The sequence below is a fragment of the Cystoisospora suis genome, assembly GCF_002600585.1.
Source record: "Cystoisospora suis strain Wien I chromosome Unknown contig_5866, whole genome shotgun sequence".
Lineage (NCBI taxonomy): Eukaryota > Apicomplexa > Conoidasida > Eucoccidiorida > Sarcocystidae > Cystoisospora > Cystoisospora suis.
The window spans coordinates 1-14,998 of record NW_027158655.1 but is presented as its reverse complement, the minus strand read 5'-3'; the positions used below and the strand labels follow the sequence as shown (position 1 = coordinate 14,998).

Below are 14,998 nucleotides of genomic sequence, written 5' to 3'. Positions count from 1 at the left end.
ATGATGGTGTAGAGAAGCTCCCTGTTCAACCGAACCGCATGACAACCTGACGAGGAATGACGCTGGCGGTGACCGATGCTCAAGAAACAATAGTGAACAAAACAGTTCTGCTTGAAGAAAAGGAACAAGGAATAGAGTAGGAACACTTGGGACGGTGGGAAGACGAAACCGAACACAAAGATGACTCCGCGTGCTTGATGCCAAGAAAACCGAGAAAAAAATCCCCTTCAAAGTCTACAGAAGAGCCAGGCGAACCGCTGATAGACAGGTTTGTAACACCAGGTGAAAGAAGAACGAGAAGATTGGGATGAGTCACAGCCGTCTTCGGTAGTTGTAAGAGTCGTGTCGGGAGTTAATCCTACCGCGAAACAAAAAACCACGGGAGTTGTCCTTTCAACGCGTCATCACCGTCATCAGCAGCGGCGTCGCCAGGAAAATGCCTTAGATTGAACGTTGTGATCCTTCTGTTGAGCATTCGCCGTTCAATTGCGTCACTGGACACCAGCCACCCCCCCCTCAGTACACGCCGGTCCCTTACCCTCCACCACCGTTTGTCCTGCCTCTCCTTCCTTTCGGTATCACGGGAACTGGTCAGCCCTATATTCGAAGAGAATGTGAGGAACGGGAAACGGGGCACACATGCGAGTAGGCCGGGCGTGGGGGAGTTACGTGTTCCGGTGAAGTCGCTGACCCTAGGAGCACTGAAGACACCAGGCGGGTGGTTTACACGAGGCAGATGACAGGGGCCGCGGCGTTGGGTTGTGAATGAGATCAAGCGGCCGGGGAGGTTTTGCTATGAGAAGTGGACACAGCTCAGGAGCACTTCGGGTAAGCCAGAGAGGCTTGCATGTTTTTCGTCTCCGCGGCTCCGAGGTAGTTTTTTGCAGGAGAGAAGGCTCTCTTACCGTTCTCGGAACTGTGCGGGCTGCCCTGAACCCCAGCTTCTGTCGCTCGAAACAGAAGCTACGTCGAACCCGGGCTGACGGTGAGGTAGGAGACTTCTGGGGGGTGTATCACCGTCGGAAACAATCTCTAGTCCACTAACCTCCCAGGCCTCCCCAGCCCTGCGCCGTATCGTGTCCTCTCAGCTGGTGCTTTCTGCTTGTACAGTATCAAGAAGCTTGCGAGCGCAGCTTTCCTGTTCGTGAAGCACTGGTATGCGAGTTTCTCCGATCTAAGGCCTCTCTCCTCAGCTTCGCGATCCCGGGTCCGCGTATAAGGCCGCGTCGCAGGTGCATTCATGCATATGCTCTGGAGAAAGCCCCACCCGGGCCGAACAGCGCACAGCAGGGCAATCAGCAAGCTGCGTCACGTACTGGGCCTGGCCGTGCTGCTTCTTTTTGGTTAACCGACAAATTCCCGACGGGCCCGAAAGGGACTTCAGTGACGTTCTATCTCGTTTCAAACCGAAAATCAGATCTTATTATCGGGGAAGTTTTTATCATCCAGCAGAACATCCACGACGGCTACCACGCCTCGCTGGTCCGAAGCCAGTGGAAACGACCGCCCCGTGCTTTTCTCCCTTCCGATAGATGTGTCGCTTCTCCAGCGTGTTTCAGGGGGCTAGGCACCGATAGCGTTGTGCGTACCTGGTAGAAGTGGTTGTTTCTTTTTTCTCTGTGGTGCAGTTCTGACAGTCGAGTCTGTGCCCCTCTTCACTGCTGTTACTCTCTCATTTTCGAATAGGAAGAAGCCTTCACAGGGCCCGGTCATCTATACAGATTGGACTGATTGTATCTTCGCATCAACTCACCACTCTTTGAACTCTTTTCTCCCGCGCCGCTTGCCGTGTCGATCTGTCCTTTCTCTATCGCGCATATATGTAAAACGCCTTGTCAACGGAATCTTGCTTTTCTCTTGTTGACAATCGTTATTCCGATTTCCTTCTTCGAAACCCCTCTACAAAATGTCCGCCTCAACAGGAGACCAGAAGCGTCAAGAAACGGCGACAGACCCCGCCGAGACTGCATGCTTAACTGGACATGGAACGACATCGAGAGAGGAGTCTACAGCCCAGGCTGCGGCAGCATGCGGGGATTGTGTCGCTGTTGTACTTGGGGCCGCCACGACAATATCGCTTGCATTTCTACAAGCCGGCGCTTTGCTTATTGACGTTTGTTGGCGTGCTATTAGCAAGTCTTGTTGCGACCAAAGTAAGCTTGACCTGACACCAGGTACTCACGGGGAAGTAGCCTTCTGCTGATCAGGAAATGAACATGTGTGCCAGCCTGTCACCTGGATAAGGTGTATGTGCAGTTGGCTAGCAGGACAGATTTCCTTGGTAGGACGAGGAGTGTCGGTTTCTTTGGAATCGTCCCCAATCTTTTCACCAGTTAGTTTTTGCCTAGTGGAGGGCTTTTGGGAGCAGTTACAGTGCACTCGTTCCCACCGTAGGTGTCTTTGTTTGAATTTCTGCTGGCGTGTAGGCGTTCCGCGTGGACCTCCCCGTTATTACGTCCCAAGCAACCGGGTGGCGTATGTTTATGAAGAGCCAGTTCGAGTGTATGTACCCCGGGCCCCTAGTGGGTACTACAGCGGCTCAACGAACACCTTCATTCCCACCACTCCGTATTTGTGAGCAGTCTTTCATCGGCGAAACATGCGAGAAAACTCACCGTGAGCGGGGCATCCGAGATTGTTCACCCGAGTATTTACGAAACGGAACGCTCAGACATTTCTTTTGGAGAAATCGAAAGTGCAATGGAGCTAGGCAAGTCGAACAGCCCTGTTCCAAACAGGGAGGGAGAGCGATTTTAAGATCAACTGAGAGAGCCACAGAGCGTGGTTGTCGCGCCCATCCAGATGAGAACAAGGCTCAGTGCACTCGTGGTTGTACACCAAGAGAGAATGAGGTTCTGCGTTTGATGGGACGTTTGGCTCTCTCTTTTGACGATTGTCGTTTCACGAAGGAGCAGGTCCAGCGTGTAAACTACGCACGTATATTTGATCGGGTCCTCAGGCGCTTACGAAAGATTGTTGGCAGCTGGAGAGAAGTCCTGCTGAGGCACGATTCATTAGTTAGTGTGGGCCGCAGTCAGGGAGCGAGCGTCAGTGACAATGGCGAATGTGAAGTGATACGTGAGAATGATACAGCAGGTGAAACAAAGAGGGCGAGCCAGGATGTTCCGAAGAGCGTGACAGAACTTGGGTTTCATCCAGTGTCCTCAGTATATCCGCCGATATTTGGACGTAGGAAGCCCGCCCCATTCTTACTTCCACTAGAGGCCCTCCGTGATGATACTCCATCGCTTTTCTATGCACAGTCACAATCATCTGCGCAACACGCGGGGGAGGAACATGGCCACGTGAAGGACAGTGAGTGGGCTTGCGCAAGGCCTCCAGTCTTCTGGGGTCGGTTTTACTTTCTTCGGAGTTTCTCTTCAAACCATCATACAGCGACGCACTTATCTCGAGATAAGAGCAGACCGCACTGTCAAGAAGTTCAAAGGTAGCGATCCCTGTGAGGCTGCTGAACGACGGGATGTGCGTCGTGTCCCGGTGACGGGGTGCGACGTCCGTCTTTTTCCTGGTGAGGTGCGGTTTTCTCGGCAAATCATGTTACCCGGCAATGCCTTCATTGTATTGCATGGTCTCGGCGTGGCTTTCAAGATTCGGAACGGGATGGTGTTAGTCGTCGGAGTGGCGACAAGTGTGTCATTTTGGTGAGGAACCTGAGTTGATGTTTCCGTGCTGCAGGTATTGTGCATGATTTATGTGTGAAAGAATCTTGAGAGTAGTCCGCAACAGTGCTGCCCGTTGCAAACGGAAAAGCGTAGACGGGACACCCTCTGCCCGGGTTTGTTGCGCACCTCATTTCTGAAAACCGGTCTGCGGCGCGTGCGAGCATGTCGTGGCGTACCAGCATATGACGTGGCGCGAATCCGCTCCTCATACGAAGCGATAAGTCGGACGCGATTTGCTGTCGCTGCTGGAGTCGGCGCGTACAATTTCAGTCCTCGGCCAGCAGCCGTTTCGTAGGGGTCTTGGTTTGCTTTTAAAATGGGAGTCTACTGCCCGAACAAGAGGCCCGGACACGATTTAGGCATACAAGGCGCGGGTGGGCTCTCTTGTTCGGCCGGCAGACTGAAAGGGAGCATTTTTACTCACAACTCGGGCAAACCGTGTTGACAGCCAAGCGGAGCTAGACACAAGCACCTCGTTTGGTCTCCTAGGGCCGGCGCTCTTCACTGGCCAGCTGATCTGTTCGATCTTCAGCACGGCACGGCTTCTGGGCCCACGGTGCTAAAACCGTAGTTTCACCTGTTAAAGGCTGCCGCCCGGATACTGCTGGGTGCCCGGGGCCAAGTGTAGTGCAGATGGTTCGAATACTTGCCATGTGCTAGCTTTGGATCTCGACGATACACCAGGAAAGGAAATCACAGCGTGACCGAAGAAACAAACTGGGCTAACAAGGGCACGTGTTAGTAGCCTGTGGTTGTTTTCATAACACGTAGCTATACAGTGGGTATTGACTGGGAGTCCCGAGTGAGCACGTCATCTGAATCGAAGACTCACTTCCGTATGTCGCATAGCCCAGTACGTCGTCGCTGCCTAGCTGCACTACCGTACGGCGCGGTGAGAGTGTGGTATATGCCCTGCTACAGCGCGAAAGCAGCACATCATAGGCACCACCGGTATGTGCTGATTTACCATTCGCTCTACTGTGTTTTCGACAATTCTCTCAGGCCGTATCTTCCGGTACAACTTGTCGAGAGGTGCTAATTGCAGGCTGGAGCTCTCACGTCACCGAAGTTATCGGGAGTAACCATCTGTCTTTCAATAAAGCTTCGGTAAATGGTCGCAAACTCTCTTCCCCACTCACAAGGTACTTCCCTTTTGTTGAAAGTCGCAGCCGACAGTATCCGTCCAAGTCGCTTCCCAGCAACTGCCATTCCAACGCAAGCTTTTATAGGCCTTGCACGTGATGACCCCTCTCCCGGGGCGTGGGAGCTAGCTCAGCTGCACCAAGCGTTGCTGAACTGGATGCCGCGGCCTGCCCCTGAAATTCCTCGAGCCGCTGTCCCTGACTGCCCAAGCTCAGGGCCCACCAAAGAAAAAGAAACCTTCGAAGCGACTTCGTTTCGAGCAAGAGACAGAGTCACCCCCGACCCGAGCTGTGCTCCTCGTGTTACAGTGCTGCGACTTTGCACACGGTCGACCACTACACTCGACAAGCGCACCGGGTACGCGTAACGTATTAGTGTTACGCAGTTACTTTTGTCAAACCAAACTCATATCCCAGCCTGCTGCACACGGGCGACATGCTTACTGACAGAGCAATGCACTTTTCTCTTGCTGGATGGTCGTCTGCATGGTCTCCCATCTTCTTGTCGAGCTCTGCGGCAGCCGGCGGCTGAGACCGGGCTTATGAGACCCTGTCCCCGCGGTCGACAACTTCTTCCACGATCTTCCACCGCTCTTTTCTTGCCGCAAACATGGCCCTGGGGCGAGACGTAGGATCTCAGTGTGTCTCCAGCCTACAATGGTGTACCGGAGAGAGTTCCGGTCTGTGACGTCCAGTAGTACAGAAAGGAAAAATAATCCTCCAGCAAGCTTTCTCGCGAAATACTTGCCATCCGCGCGCAATATACAGCCAGCGACGACAGATTCCGCCGCCGTTCCGACGGCAGGGACGACCCCGGATCAAACGTTCTGTACGGCACCTTTGCTTGCCGCGGCTAATATCGTTCCCCACGAACTGCACAAACGGAGTACCTTCTCGGACCGCGAAGTAACCGGGTAACCGGATCGCGGCAAAGAAGCGGAACTTCTATCACATAATAGTACATGCAGCGTCACCCTCTTCGCGCTTGATATTTGCGGCCGCTGCGGACTTCATTTTGTCTGCATCTCGCAGATCCTTGTCTAGATACAGATCCTCTGGGTTTGTCTGAGTGGTCCCAAATAGATTACCAAGGCCGCGAAGCAAGTCGGTAGCCTGCAGTTGCCATCTTTCAGTTGTCGGCTGCAGAGCAAAAATCAGCGCAGCACAGTCACCGAACGATCCCGATTGTACCGGTCGTGGTGTTGCTGCGAGTGGCTGAACCACGCCAATCTAACCATCACGCCTACAGTTTCGTGGAGAAACCCCGATACAAGACATACAAAAGCTAGATACACACTTTACGTACAGGCAAAAATGCTGGTAGCTGAACTCACCCCGGCAAACTAAACTTTACGAACCATCCTCCAGGTAGGGTGTAAGTCATGTACTGTGTGACTCTTCACGGGAATAGGTTTCATTGGAGTGAGCAACCACTAGGATCGCATTCAGTCATGACGAGATCCGCAGTCATTGGCGGCGGTTAGGAAAGACACTCTCTCTAGTCGAGGAAGTGGAAACGAGCGGGAAAACAGCGGCGAAGAACCGAACAGCTCTCAGCGAGATTTTAGACCCCGTGCAAACAATGCCGAGATGCACTTCTTGCGTCTGTTGAAGATGTCGAGAAAGAACAGTTAACGGGAAAAAGAATCTCACCAAGAGATCTTTCCAGGAGGGACGTTCTCTTGGGTTGAATGTGAGCATAGAAGAAATCAGGGCAATAAGATCTGACGAGAAAAGAGAGTACACAACACACGAAAAGTGTGAGAAGAGAACGGCACTACAGGGCTGAAGCGATAGAGAAGTAATCCTGACGGCCCCCGTGATCTCTACTTGTCCAGTGTACCGAACCAGAGTAAGCACAGTACAGAAGTACCATCACCCGCAGTTGAAAGGAGAGAGGTAAGGCATCCGAAGTAATCGGCAAGGACCATTCTAAGCCAAGAGCTCATGCTCCTCCGCACTCAGGATGATTCAGCAAAAGCAGCAAGTCTGAAAGACTCTTTCGCACAAGTACAATATTTCATTGCAAAGAACAATGATCGAGGGAGGAGGAGAGAATGTACACTTCGCCCTTCAGGAGACACTGGGTTGTGTGTGTCAACACCCACGTGATTATGGCTTCGCTTCCGCGTGCTTCCTGGTTCTCATTTTCACTAGACAGGTCATACTTGAACACCCTTATCAGATATACACGTAATGACGACAGACTTTTGTGACTTCAGTTGGAGATTCACATAGAAGGAACCCTCTTCGGATCGAGGACAAACGCAATCCTTGCATGCGGTGCTAAGGTAGAGACAGTGGTTGACAGACTGTCGTGGCCAACAGAAGGAACCACCGAACAGTGATGACGTGACTAGGCCTGCATCTTGACCATACTTCTGTCGTTGGGATGACTGCAACCATTGTCGTTTGCGGCCTTGGTTCTCCCGTCAATTAGACAAGGGAGGGAGGAGGAGTTACCTAGGAAAACTTACCAAACACTAAAACCGATATATGTTTAGCCGAGTATGCTCTCGTACACAGCGATATATGTAACAGTCACGAACCACCGGCCATGTAACTACGATGCATTCCATATGAAAGCTTCGTTACGGCGAGCTAAAACTTACCTTCCTGACGGCCTTTCTGGCGCAGTTTTTCAGCAGCACGCGCACACTTTTTGGCACTTTCATTGAAACCCTGCAAATACCCATAGAGATCTGAAGAAGAGTAAAGTGTCGCCGATATCGGTGTGGGAAAGTGGTGGGAGGAAGACCAGTAGTAAGAAAACAAACCTACAAACCACTCACGTGGTCAGTCGAAGACTACATTCTTTCATGCAATACACGGAGCAGGAGAGGACCGAGCGAGAGATCGGCTACTAACCACTACGACACGGGCAATACAATATACTTGCGCAGTACGGATCAGAGCTAGCGCAAGGGCGGACAGCGTGTATCAGACGAGGGACCGCGACAGCAGCCCACCACTGCAGCTGTCTGGATGATACGGCAAATAGCCCTTCTCGATCCCGAGGGTTATATAAGCAGTACAGACACGACCCAACAAAAGTCAAGATCCAACTCCAAACAAATAAACAGAAAACGCTTGTAGCTTTATGTAGACATCGGCGCCGTCCCTGGGCACCATTCACCCGGAGGGAACACCTACCAACAGAGAGACCGCCAGCATCGATACATCACCGGAGCTAGGTAGATGGCTATGGATCAATCGTCGGATATTGCCATAAACAGCCATAGAGAGTGACAGATAGCATATGGCCATGGAGGCTCTCACATATATAAGCAAGAAGCCCCAGATCAACGGTAAGCAACCGGTAGATTGCTCCGGGCAGTAGACAACACATAGCTACAGTCGGGAGTGGACAGTGCAAATAGAGGTGAACTACACGGGCACCGATCAAACTATACAAAAGTCGAGTAATTCTGCATACCAGGCGTCAGAAGCAATCATCCCGACACCAAGTTTCAGCTTTCATCTTGACTTCAGTTCTGATCCCCCGTGGAAAACACATCCAAGGGACGGCAGTAGGAGCATTTATATGGTACGCGGTATTTTAGTGGGTACACTCTTGGTAGAACATTTATCTGCAGCTACGGCAACTGCTTTGTTTAGAAGGCGATTTACGTTTCCGTTTTCTCGCGAACTCGGGAAAACATCTTGCACAGCGCATAAGATACAGCTAGCTACATATGGTAGAGCATGAAAGCCGTACAGCTACCGACATCTTCGGGTAGGACGCGGTTCCTCGACAGCTAGAGACAGGAGGTAGGCAGGTTTCCGAAGATGAAGACCAGTAGGTGCGGCACGGATACATCTATTAACAGATGAATACACGGGTGTGCAAACAAGCACGGGTGCTCACTACGGGCTCCTCCATCGAGGCCAAGTACAGCAGAACGAGGCCGAAGCAAAATACGTCGTTCTTGAAGGGGGAGAGTTTCTCCACAAAATACTGAGGTTTTTGGATCCTGGAAGTCACAATAGCTTCTCGGTATTCAGGAGAAAGGAACACGGGGACTGACGCCAGCTTCTTGGCCATGTTCACCATCCATCGCTTGAACTCCGCTGAGTTTTCACAATGCAAGACAACCATCTCTCTCATCGTAGGCAACGGTACCTAGCCACAACTCCTGTCGTCAACCTGCGTGTCTTCTCTCCCATCCTCCCCATGAGACATTTCCCGTTTGGCTCCGGCACAACGACATAACTCAAGTGTTTGTGCATGTATGTATACATCCATACATTCACTCACAAGTAGGAATGTCCGATTTAGACGCGACGAAAGAGTTCATGTCTTCTTGCTTTGTCTGCGATGACATATGCACCGCTACTTCATTTCTCGACGACGTTTGTTTCCTGCGTGGCCCCGTAACCACCGAACACCGCACGAACACATGCGTATATGTGTGCGCAGATTACACGGACGTACGTACACACAGAGACTACAGCAGTGTCAGTCTTAGGAAAAAAACAACTCTGACGGAGAATATGTCCCCGCGTGTCTTTACCCTTGTCTCTTTGCTGAGACGCTGTCGACGGAGCCACACCATTCACTACTATCTTAATCCCGGAAAGGAAAAGTGCAGACATACACATAAACACGGGTATGGTCTCCGCCACTGCATACTTGATGACAATACATACACACATACTTCGATAGCATTGAAAGGTACGGTCTAAAGCGACTCGCTGTCTCCGTTAGAGATCGATGGCAACCTACTTGGGATAAGAAAGTCACCGATGAGAAGTCGAAATCCATCGTCGGAGACAAAGATGTTGTAGGGCTGTATACTCCCATGATATATGTGGTAATGCTCCAGGTAAGCCATACTAAAGGAGAACGTAAGACAGGAGTGGGAGTAAAGATAAGAAAGAGAACGGCGATAGTTTTCTCGGAGTCCGTGAGACGGGTGCCAATGTCTTCAACACATGTAAGACTTACTAGGGTCTATATGAATGAGTACATCAAATCTTCTATGGGAACAGAAGACGATCACTGACAGACGATGTGAGCGATCTGTATCTTTATATACTGACAATAAAGCATCTTCCACACCAACCAGTTTAGCATCTGTAAGTTCACACATCGTACAGCACATGAGGTGATACAAAAGAGAGAAGAATAGGAATCACGTGTATGTGTCAACCTATACCGACACACGTACAGAAATGTACATATACAGTTATATATTCCCTACAAATACATACAGATAGCTAGATGTATACCTGTATCTCTGTGTCGATAGAATGCAAACGAACCATCCGTGACAAATATCGTGCGCAACAGGACAACCTCGCCTGGTTGGTCTCAGCCAGTTTGAGAAGCCCTCGCCGAAACAAATGGACGACAGAAGTGAATCCACTGGCCTCATGAGCTTGATGATCTGTCCCGTTCCCCTACGAAACGTTCACCGTACGAAGGCCTTGAACACGGTCAGTGCTCTATTTGTCTCTGTGCAAGTTCCCGCCCAAGTCGTTTCTCACAGGGGGTGACCCGTCATTCCGATAGTATGACTACTGACATTTACCGGCGACAAAGAAAATCTTCGCTCTCATGAGTCACTAGTACTTCTCAGTTCAGAGAGAATACGAATATACACCATGACGGGGGGGGGGTACTCCCCACTGGACTGTCACCGGATGGCCAGCTGTTTCCACCACCCTAAGCATGGAACTGACTTGCACCTCTAAGTGACTAGTATTGCATGTAAGTGCATACAGATAACGGAATAAGTGACGTCGCGAATGTTTCTCATCCCCTTTGTAGGCACTTGTCCTTTCCTGAGATCGGCGCGATTCCAAAGCAGCTGTCACAAAGACCATAAGGCGAACGTACCAGTTGATGAACTTGTTAGCATTTCCCAGCAGCAGGTCATCCTTGTAGTAGAAGGACTTCTTCTTTCCAGCAAGCATCTTCACTACATCTCCAACGCTTCCATGCTTCAAGTATGGCCTGGTCGATAAGAGAAACAAAGACAGACCTACTTACTCTTTTCTCGAGGAGATTTTTCGAGTGTCTTTACAGATTCCCCCCCCTTCGTCATACATGCCTGCTATGCGGAGTGTATGCACCGTACACTCGACAAGCTTAGGTAGTAGAGAGTTGCCCATACACACGAAAAAGAAATGCTTCTTCGCTACAATCCGTGTCCCGCACGCCTCACCTACTCCTAGGTGGCCAGTGTGAAAACTTCATTTGACGGATGTGTGTGTACGCGAGTATACAGATACACGCAGCACACCCGTCACTTCACCGCAGCGTGTCATCCGCAAAGCTAGGTACGGGAGAATGAGCCAGTATCGAAGGAGCTGAACTTTGCGGGCGAAATCATCTTTGCTTGTTTGTCCCTCCATTCCATGATATCCTCAGATGGGACTCTTTCTCGCCATACCACCAACGCAAAAAGAAAGAATAAGTGTACCGCACGAAGTGTATAGAAAAAGGGACGTATGCACATGCACATACGACAAGATAGCGTCGCATCCCACACGAGAATGTGGAAGCTACCCAAGGACGACAGAGAGGACCACTGCAGTTTCTGGGAAAGAGGGAGAGAGAGAAGAGAGCAGTCCGCTCACCGAATGTAGATCGCGTTCGCGACGGTTTTATAATCCTTATGTGATCGTTCGATCTTCCCGACGTACACTACAGGTACAAGTCCAACGCCTTCAAAATCGAAGTTGCCCTTCTCGACAATGTATCTCCAGAGAAATTTCATCTGAATCTCTCCCTCTGCAATCAGAGTATTAACATTCTCTCTCATAGAGCTTGAGTTAAACCGCCGCCCGTCGCTTGCATGCACTGCTCCTGGCTCAATCTGTATATATCACGTAACAGCTCAGTGTAGACCCTTCAACTTGTTCTCCCCTCGAAACGTTTGCTAAGCGCAGCAGGTATCGAGTACTCGATCTTGAAGTGAACGGAAATGAACAGCTCAGATTGGTGTAGGTGTACTGAGTGATGATCCGGGCTATCTAATAGGTACATGTGTGAAAAGACCTCGCTCACGTCGTTGTCCCGCTGCTCATGCGCGTGTGGCATCACATAGGACTCGAGCAAGAGCTACCGTGGTTTCCATCAATACGTGTCGCCTCTTTTCGCTGTCTTCACAACTCCTGCTTCGCTTCCTCAGAGTGCTTTGAGAAACAGGAATCACCCTCTAAACCACTTCGCCAGAATTCTTCTCCGATCTTCGGCTGCTACAGCATAGATGAAAATCCATGTATAACAAGAAGAACATGAGAGACAAGTATGTACTCATCCAAAAACTCTGGAGAGGACAGAAAACGTCGCTAATTCAATAGGGAATTAAGCACAGAAAAGAGGAGAGCCTCGACCGACTTTCACAGAAAGACGAATTCTCTGAGGCAATGAACAAGCTCCGAAGTTTAGGATGCAAGTGACTCTAAAGATGATGAAGCCTTGTACACCTTCAGAGAAGATAAATGTACTGTAGTATACAGTACGGAGAGGAAATAGTGCGAGACGCTAGAGAACAAGTGTTACCAGCTTTGCAATGAAGGTGTCAGGGATATCTGCGTCAGGCTGTTCGGGCTCCACGTATTTCTTCCCTGCACAGGTCACAAGACAACCACAGAAAGAGGGCTCTCTTGACGGATGTCGCGTGGTTGGCTTTATCAGAAAAATCCGTGGTGGTTTAGAGGGTGATTCCTGTTTCTCAAAGCACTCTGAGGAAGCGAAGCAGGAGTTGTGAAGACAGCGAAAAGAGGCGACACGTATTGATGGAAACCACGGTAGCTCTTGCTCGAGTCCTATATATATTCCAGGAAAGAGAAAACACCCAAGCCGTTATAATGGGACGTCCATCCTGTTTCTGATGAGACTGGGTGAGGACTGATACGGACACAGACCAACGGGTAGTGAGTCGAGACGAAAAACTCACTCTGCTTCCGTTTCACGAAGCGCCAACACGGATGAAGCTGGGAAAGAAGAAAAGCACTGGAAAAGTCCCACTAAAGCACACGCAGTTTGTTCAAGATACTCTCAGTGATCACTCACCTTTCCGCTGAGCTCTCTTCTTTTGACGAGCGCGTTCTACCGCTTCAGCTTCCTCAGCCGCCTTCTTCGCTGCAAGGATTTCCTCTTTGTTGAAATCTTCCCAGGGCTTATCCATCCGATGCAACTGTGAAAAGAGAGTTAGTGAACATTTCCACAGAGATCTACACACAACACTAGTTAACAAAAAAATGGCTTTACTGACCAAAAATGGTACGCCAAACCCCAGTTTGTGTGTCTCTGTACTCTTTTTCTTTTGTTTCTGGGAAAATGGGTGATCTTCTTGACCAAAACTAACTTTGTGTGTGCACGCGGCCACGCTCAAACATACCGCTATATCAACGATAAACCTCCATACGGCAAATTGAACCCCGAGGTGTCGCGAGAGAAACAGTCACTAGGCTGTCTCCAAGTACGCGCCCTGAAGTCCGCCTAAGTCGGCAGACGAAAACCCGTCTCCCTGCATCATATATGTTGAGACCGATGTCGGTGGAGCACTCATTTCTACCCCTAGAAAACACAAGCGGCATCTACAGTTCGGAGAGGAAAGATCTGTCGGAGGGCGGATTAAACAACCTCCCTGTACATACGGATACTTCAGCGAAAGGAATCACGCGTACTAAGGCAGAAAACGTCCCTCCCAGACATCACTGACAGATGTCCGGGTGTAGAATGAGATGAAGATAACAAAACGTTGCCTAACAACATACTTCAAACAAAGACACGGAGACAATACATGTGACTTGCGCTGCGTACACGCCTCCCGCTGTTTCTGTATATACATGTATCTATACTAGGAGAAAGCAGGGACAGGCACCATTACCTCTCTTATCTGGCAGCGGGGGGGGGGCAGAACAGATCTCGACATCATCAACAGCGTCATGTAGAAAACTTACTTGATGAGGCAGCTCACGTCTTTTCCACGTGAAATCAAGACGATTTGACTGCAGTTCTCCAAGCTTGCTCTCGACCTGCACCCAGACAGAGACAGCAAAAGAACATGGAGAGGCCACATTTCAGCCCTGCTTATTCAAACGAAAAGGCATAGTCACTGCTACGACGATACCCGTACTGCACTTGCCACACAGCTGCTCTGAACCACACACAAGTGCTGGCTGGCCCCCTCTCCATCCTATACATGCCAGAAATTCAGTAATATTCCCTCCCCATACACATAGGAAGTCTAAACTTGTAAAGTGCACATCACAGCCAGACAAGACATCAATACCATCACTCTGAAGTACGGGAAGAGAATGGAATAGGATATCTCCCTGATGGGAGTCCTCGAGGACAACAGGCCAGAACATCGTTCGGCTGCGCCGTGCTCGTGGAGCGGTTGAGGGCGGTCGCGATTCGGCCCGGCCGCGACAGTTCACGTGTGGCTCTCATCAGGCTGTCCCCCTTACTTTCAGGAAGACTCCGGAGGGTCGTAAGACAATAAAAAAACTGCAGCAATCTCTGCGCCGTTCATCCTCTACATACAGTGCATTCACTGTAGCTGGAGGGGGGACATGAGATGAAGAAGGGAAGCCTATGCTTCTAGTTCACCGTGACCGCGTGGTTCTCACTCCTTTACCGTTGTGGTACTGTGCTACTTGGAGCGAAGCAAAGCAAGAACGGCAGATCCACGTGTTACATGCAGATCTCCCTCCATAAACGCGCAGTGTTGAAACTGAGGTTGTACAGACGCAAGTTACATGCAGCTGGCCGTCCGGCTGCACTGGATATGTGTCGATGTCCTGGTACACACAAGATGAATGTGCGTGGGTACGAACACACGTAGGCATTTCCCGATAAAAAGCGTGTGGATGATGACACGCAAACATGGTAACGTATCTTGCCATGTGTGTGTAAAGAGATCACATCACCTCTTCTAGCTTGTCTCTCAGCTCCGTTTGTAAAGCCTGCCGCTCCTCAAGCAAGACCTCAGGATCCGTTCTACAAAGTGAAAAGACAGACGAAACAAACCAACGAATCCAGACAGCTTCACTGGCTTCCCAAAAAGATAACCAGCATGAGGACAGTACAGGTTCTTGAAGGGCGGAGCGATCAGAGGTCTTCTGCTACATATTCAAGAATAAAGCTGTCTAGCAAAAAACAGAACAACAAAAGAGTGAAATCTCTAAAAAGAAACGAGCATATCCCCCCTT

General features: G+C 50.2%; 2 protein-coding genes across 2 annotated transcripts in view; both read right to left on the bottom strand.

Annotated features, from left to right (window-relative positions):
- Window positions 1–913, bottom strand: part of CSUI_009669 (dead (asp-glu-ala-asp) box polypeptide 17) — an 11,535-nt gene extending 10,622 nt beyond the window's left edge. The window contains exon 1 of the mRNA XM_068069781.1: window positions 1–913. This exon is cut by the window's left edge and continues 743 nt beyond it. The gene's annotated coding sequence lies outside the window, so the exon portion shown is untranslated.
- Window positions 914–5,410: 4,497 nt separating this feature from the next.
- CSUI_009668 (protein kinase (incomplete catalytic triad)) lies at window positions 5,411–14,788 on the bottom strand. Its single transcript, XM_068069780.1, has 14 exons — window positions 14,717–14,788; window positions 13,745–13,819; window positions 12,852–12,975; window positions 12,339–12,403; window positions 11,411–11,649; window positions 10,558–10,784; window positions 9,774–9,902; window positions 9,484–9,661; window positions 9,084–9,187; window positions 8,694–8,896; window positions 7,438–7,507; window positions 6,479–6,549; window positions 5,716–5,965; window positions 5,411–5,441 (listed from the first exon to the last, which is right to left on the bottom strand). The coding sequence occupies exons 3-13, from the start codon at window positions 12,964–12,966 to the stop codon at window positions 5,774–5,776; spliced, it is 1,593 nt and encodes a 530-aa protein (XP_067918241.1). The 5' UTR covers window positions 12,967–12,975; window positions 13,745–13,819; window positions 14,717–14,788; the 3' UTR covers window positions 5,411–5,441; window positions 5,716–5,773.
- Between the last annotated feature and the right edge of the window lie 210 nt (window positions 14,789–14,998).

Excerpts from the sequence above, each read along its gene's own strand:
- CSUI_009668 (XM_068069780.1), bottom strand. The coding sequence starts at position 12,966 with ATGGATAAGCCCTGGGAAGATTTCAACAAAGAGGAAATCCTTGCAGCG. Across the intron at positions 11,650-12,338 it reads ACACCTTCATTGCAAAGCTG|ATTGAGCCAGGAGCAGTGCA; the intron begins GTAACACTTGTT and ends TGATATATACAG. Across the intron at positions 9,188-9,483 it reads TACCTTTCAATGCTATCGAA|GAAACAAACGTCGTCGAGAA; the intron begins GTATGTGTGTAT and ends GGGGCCACGCAG.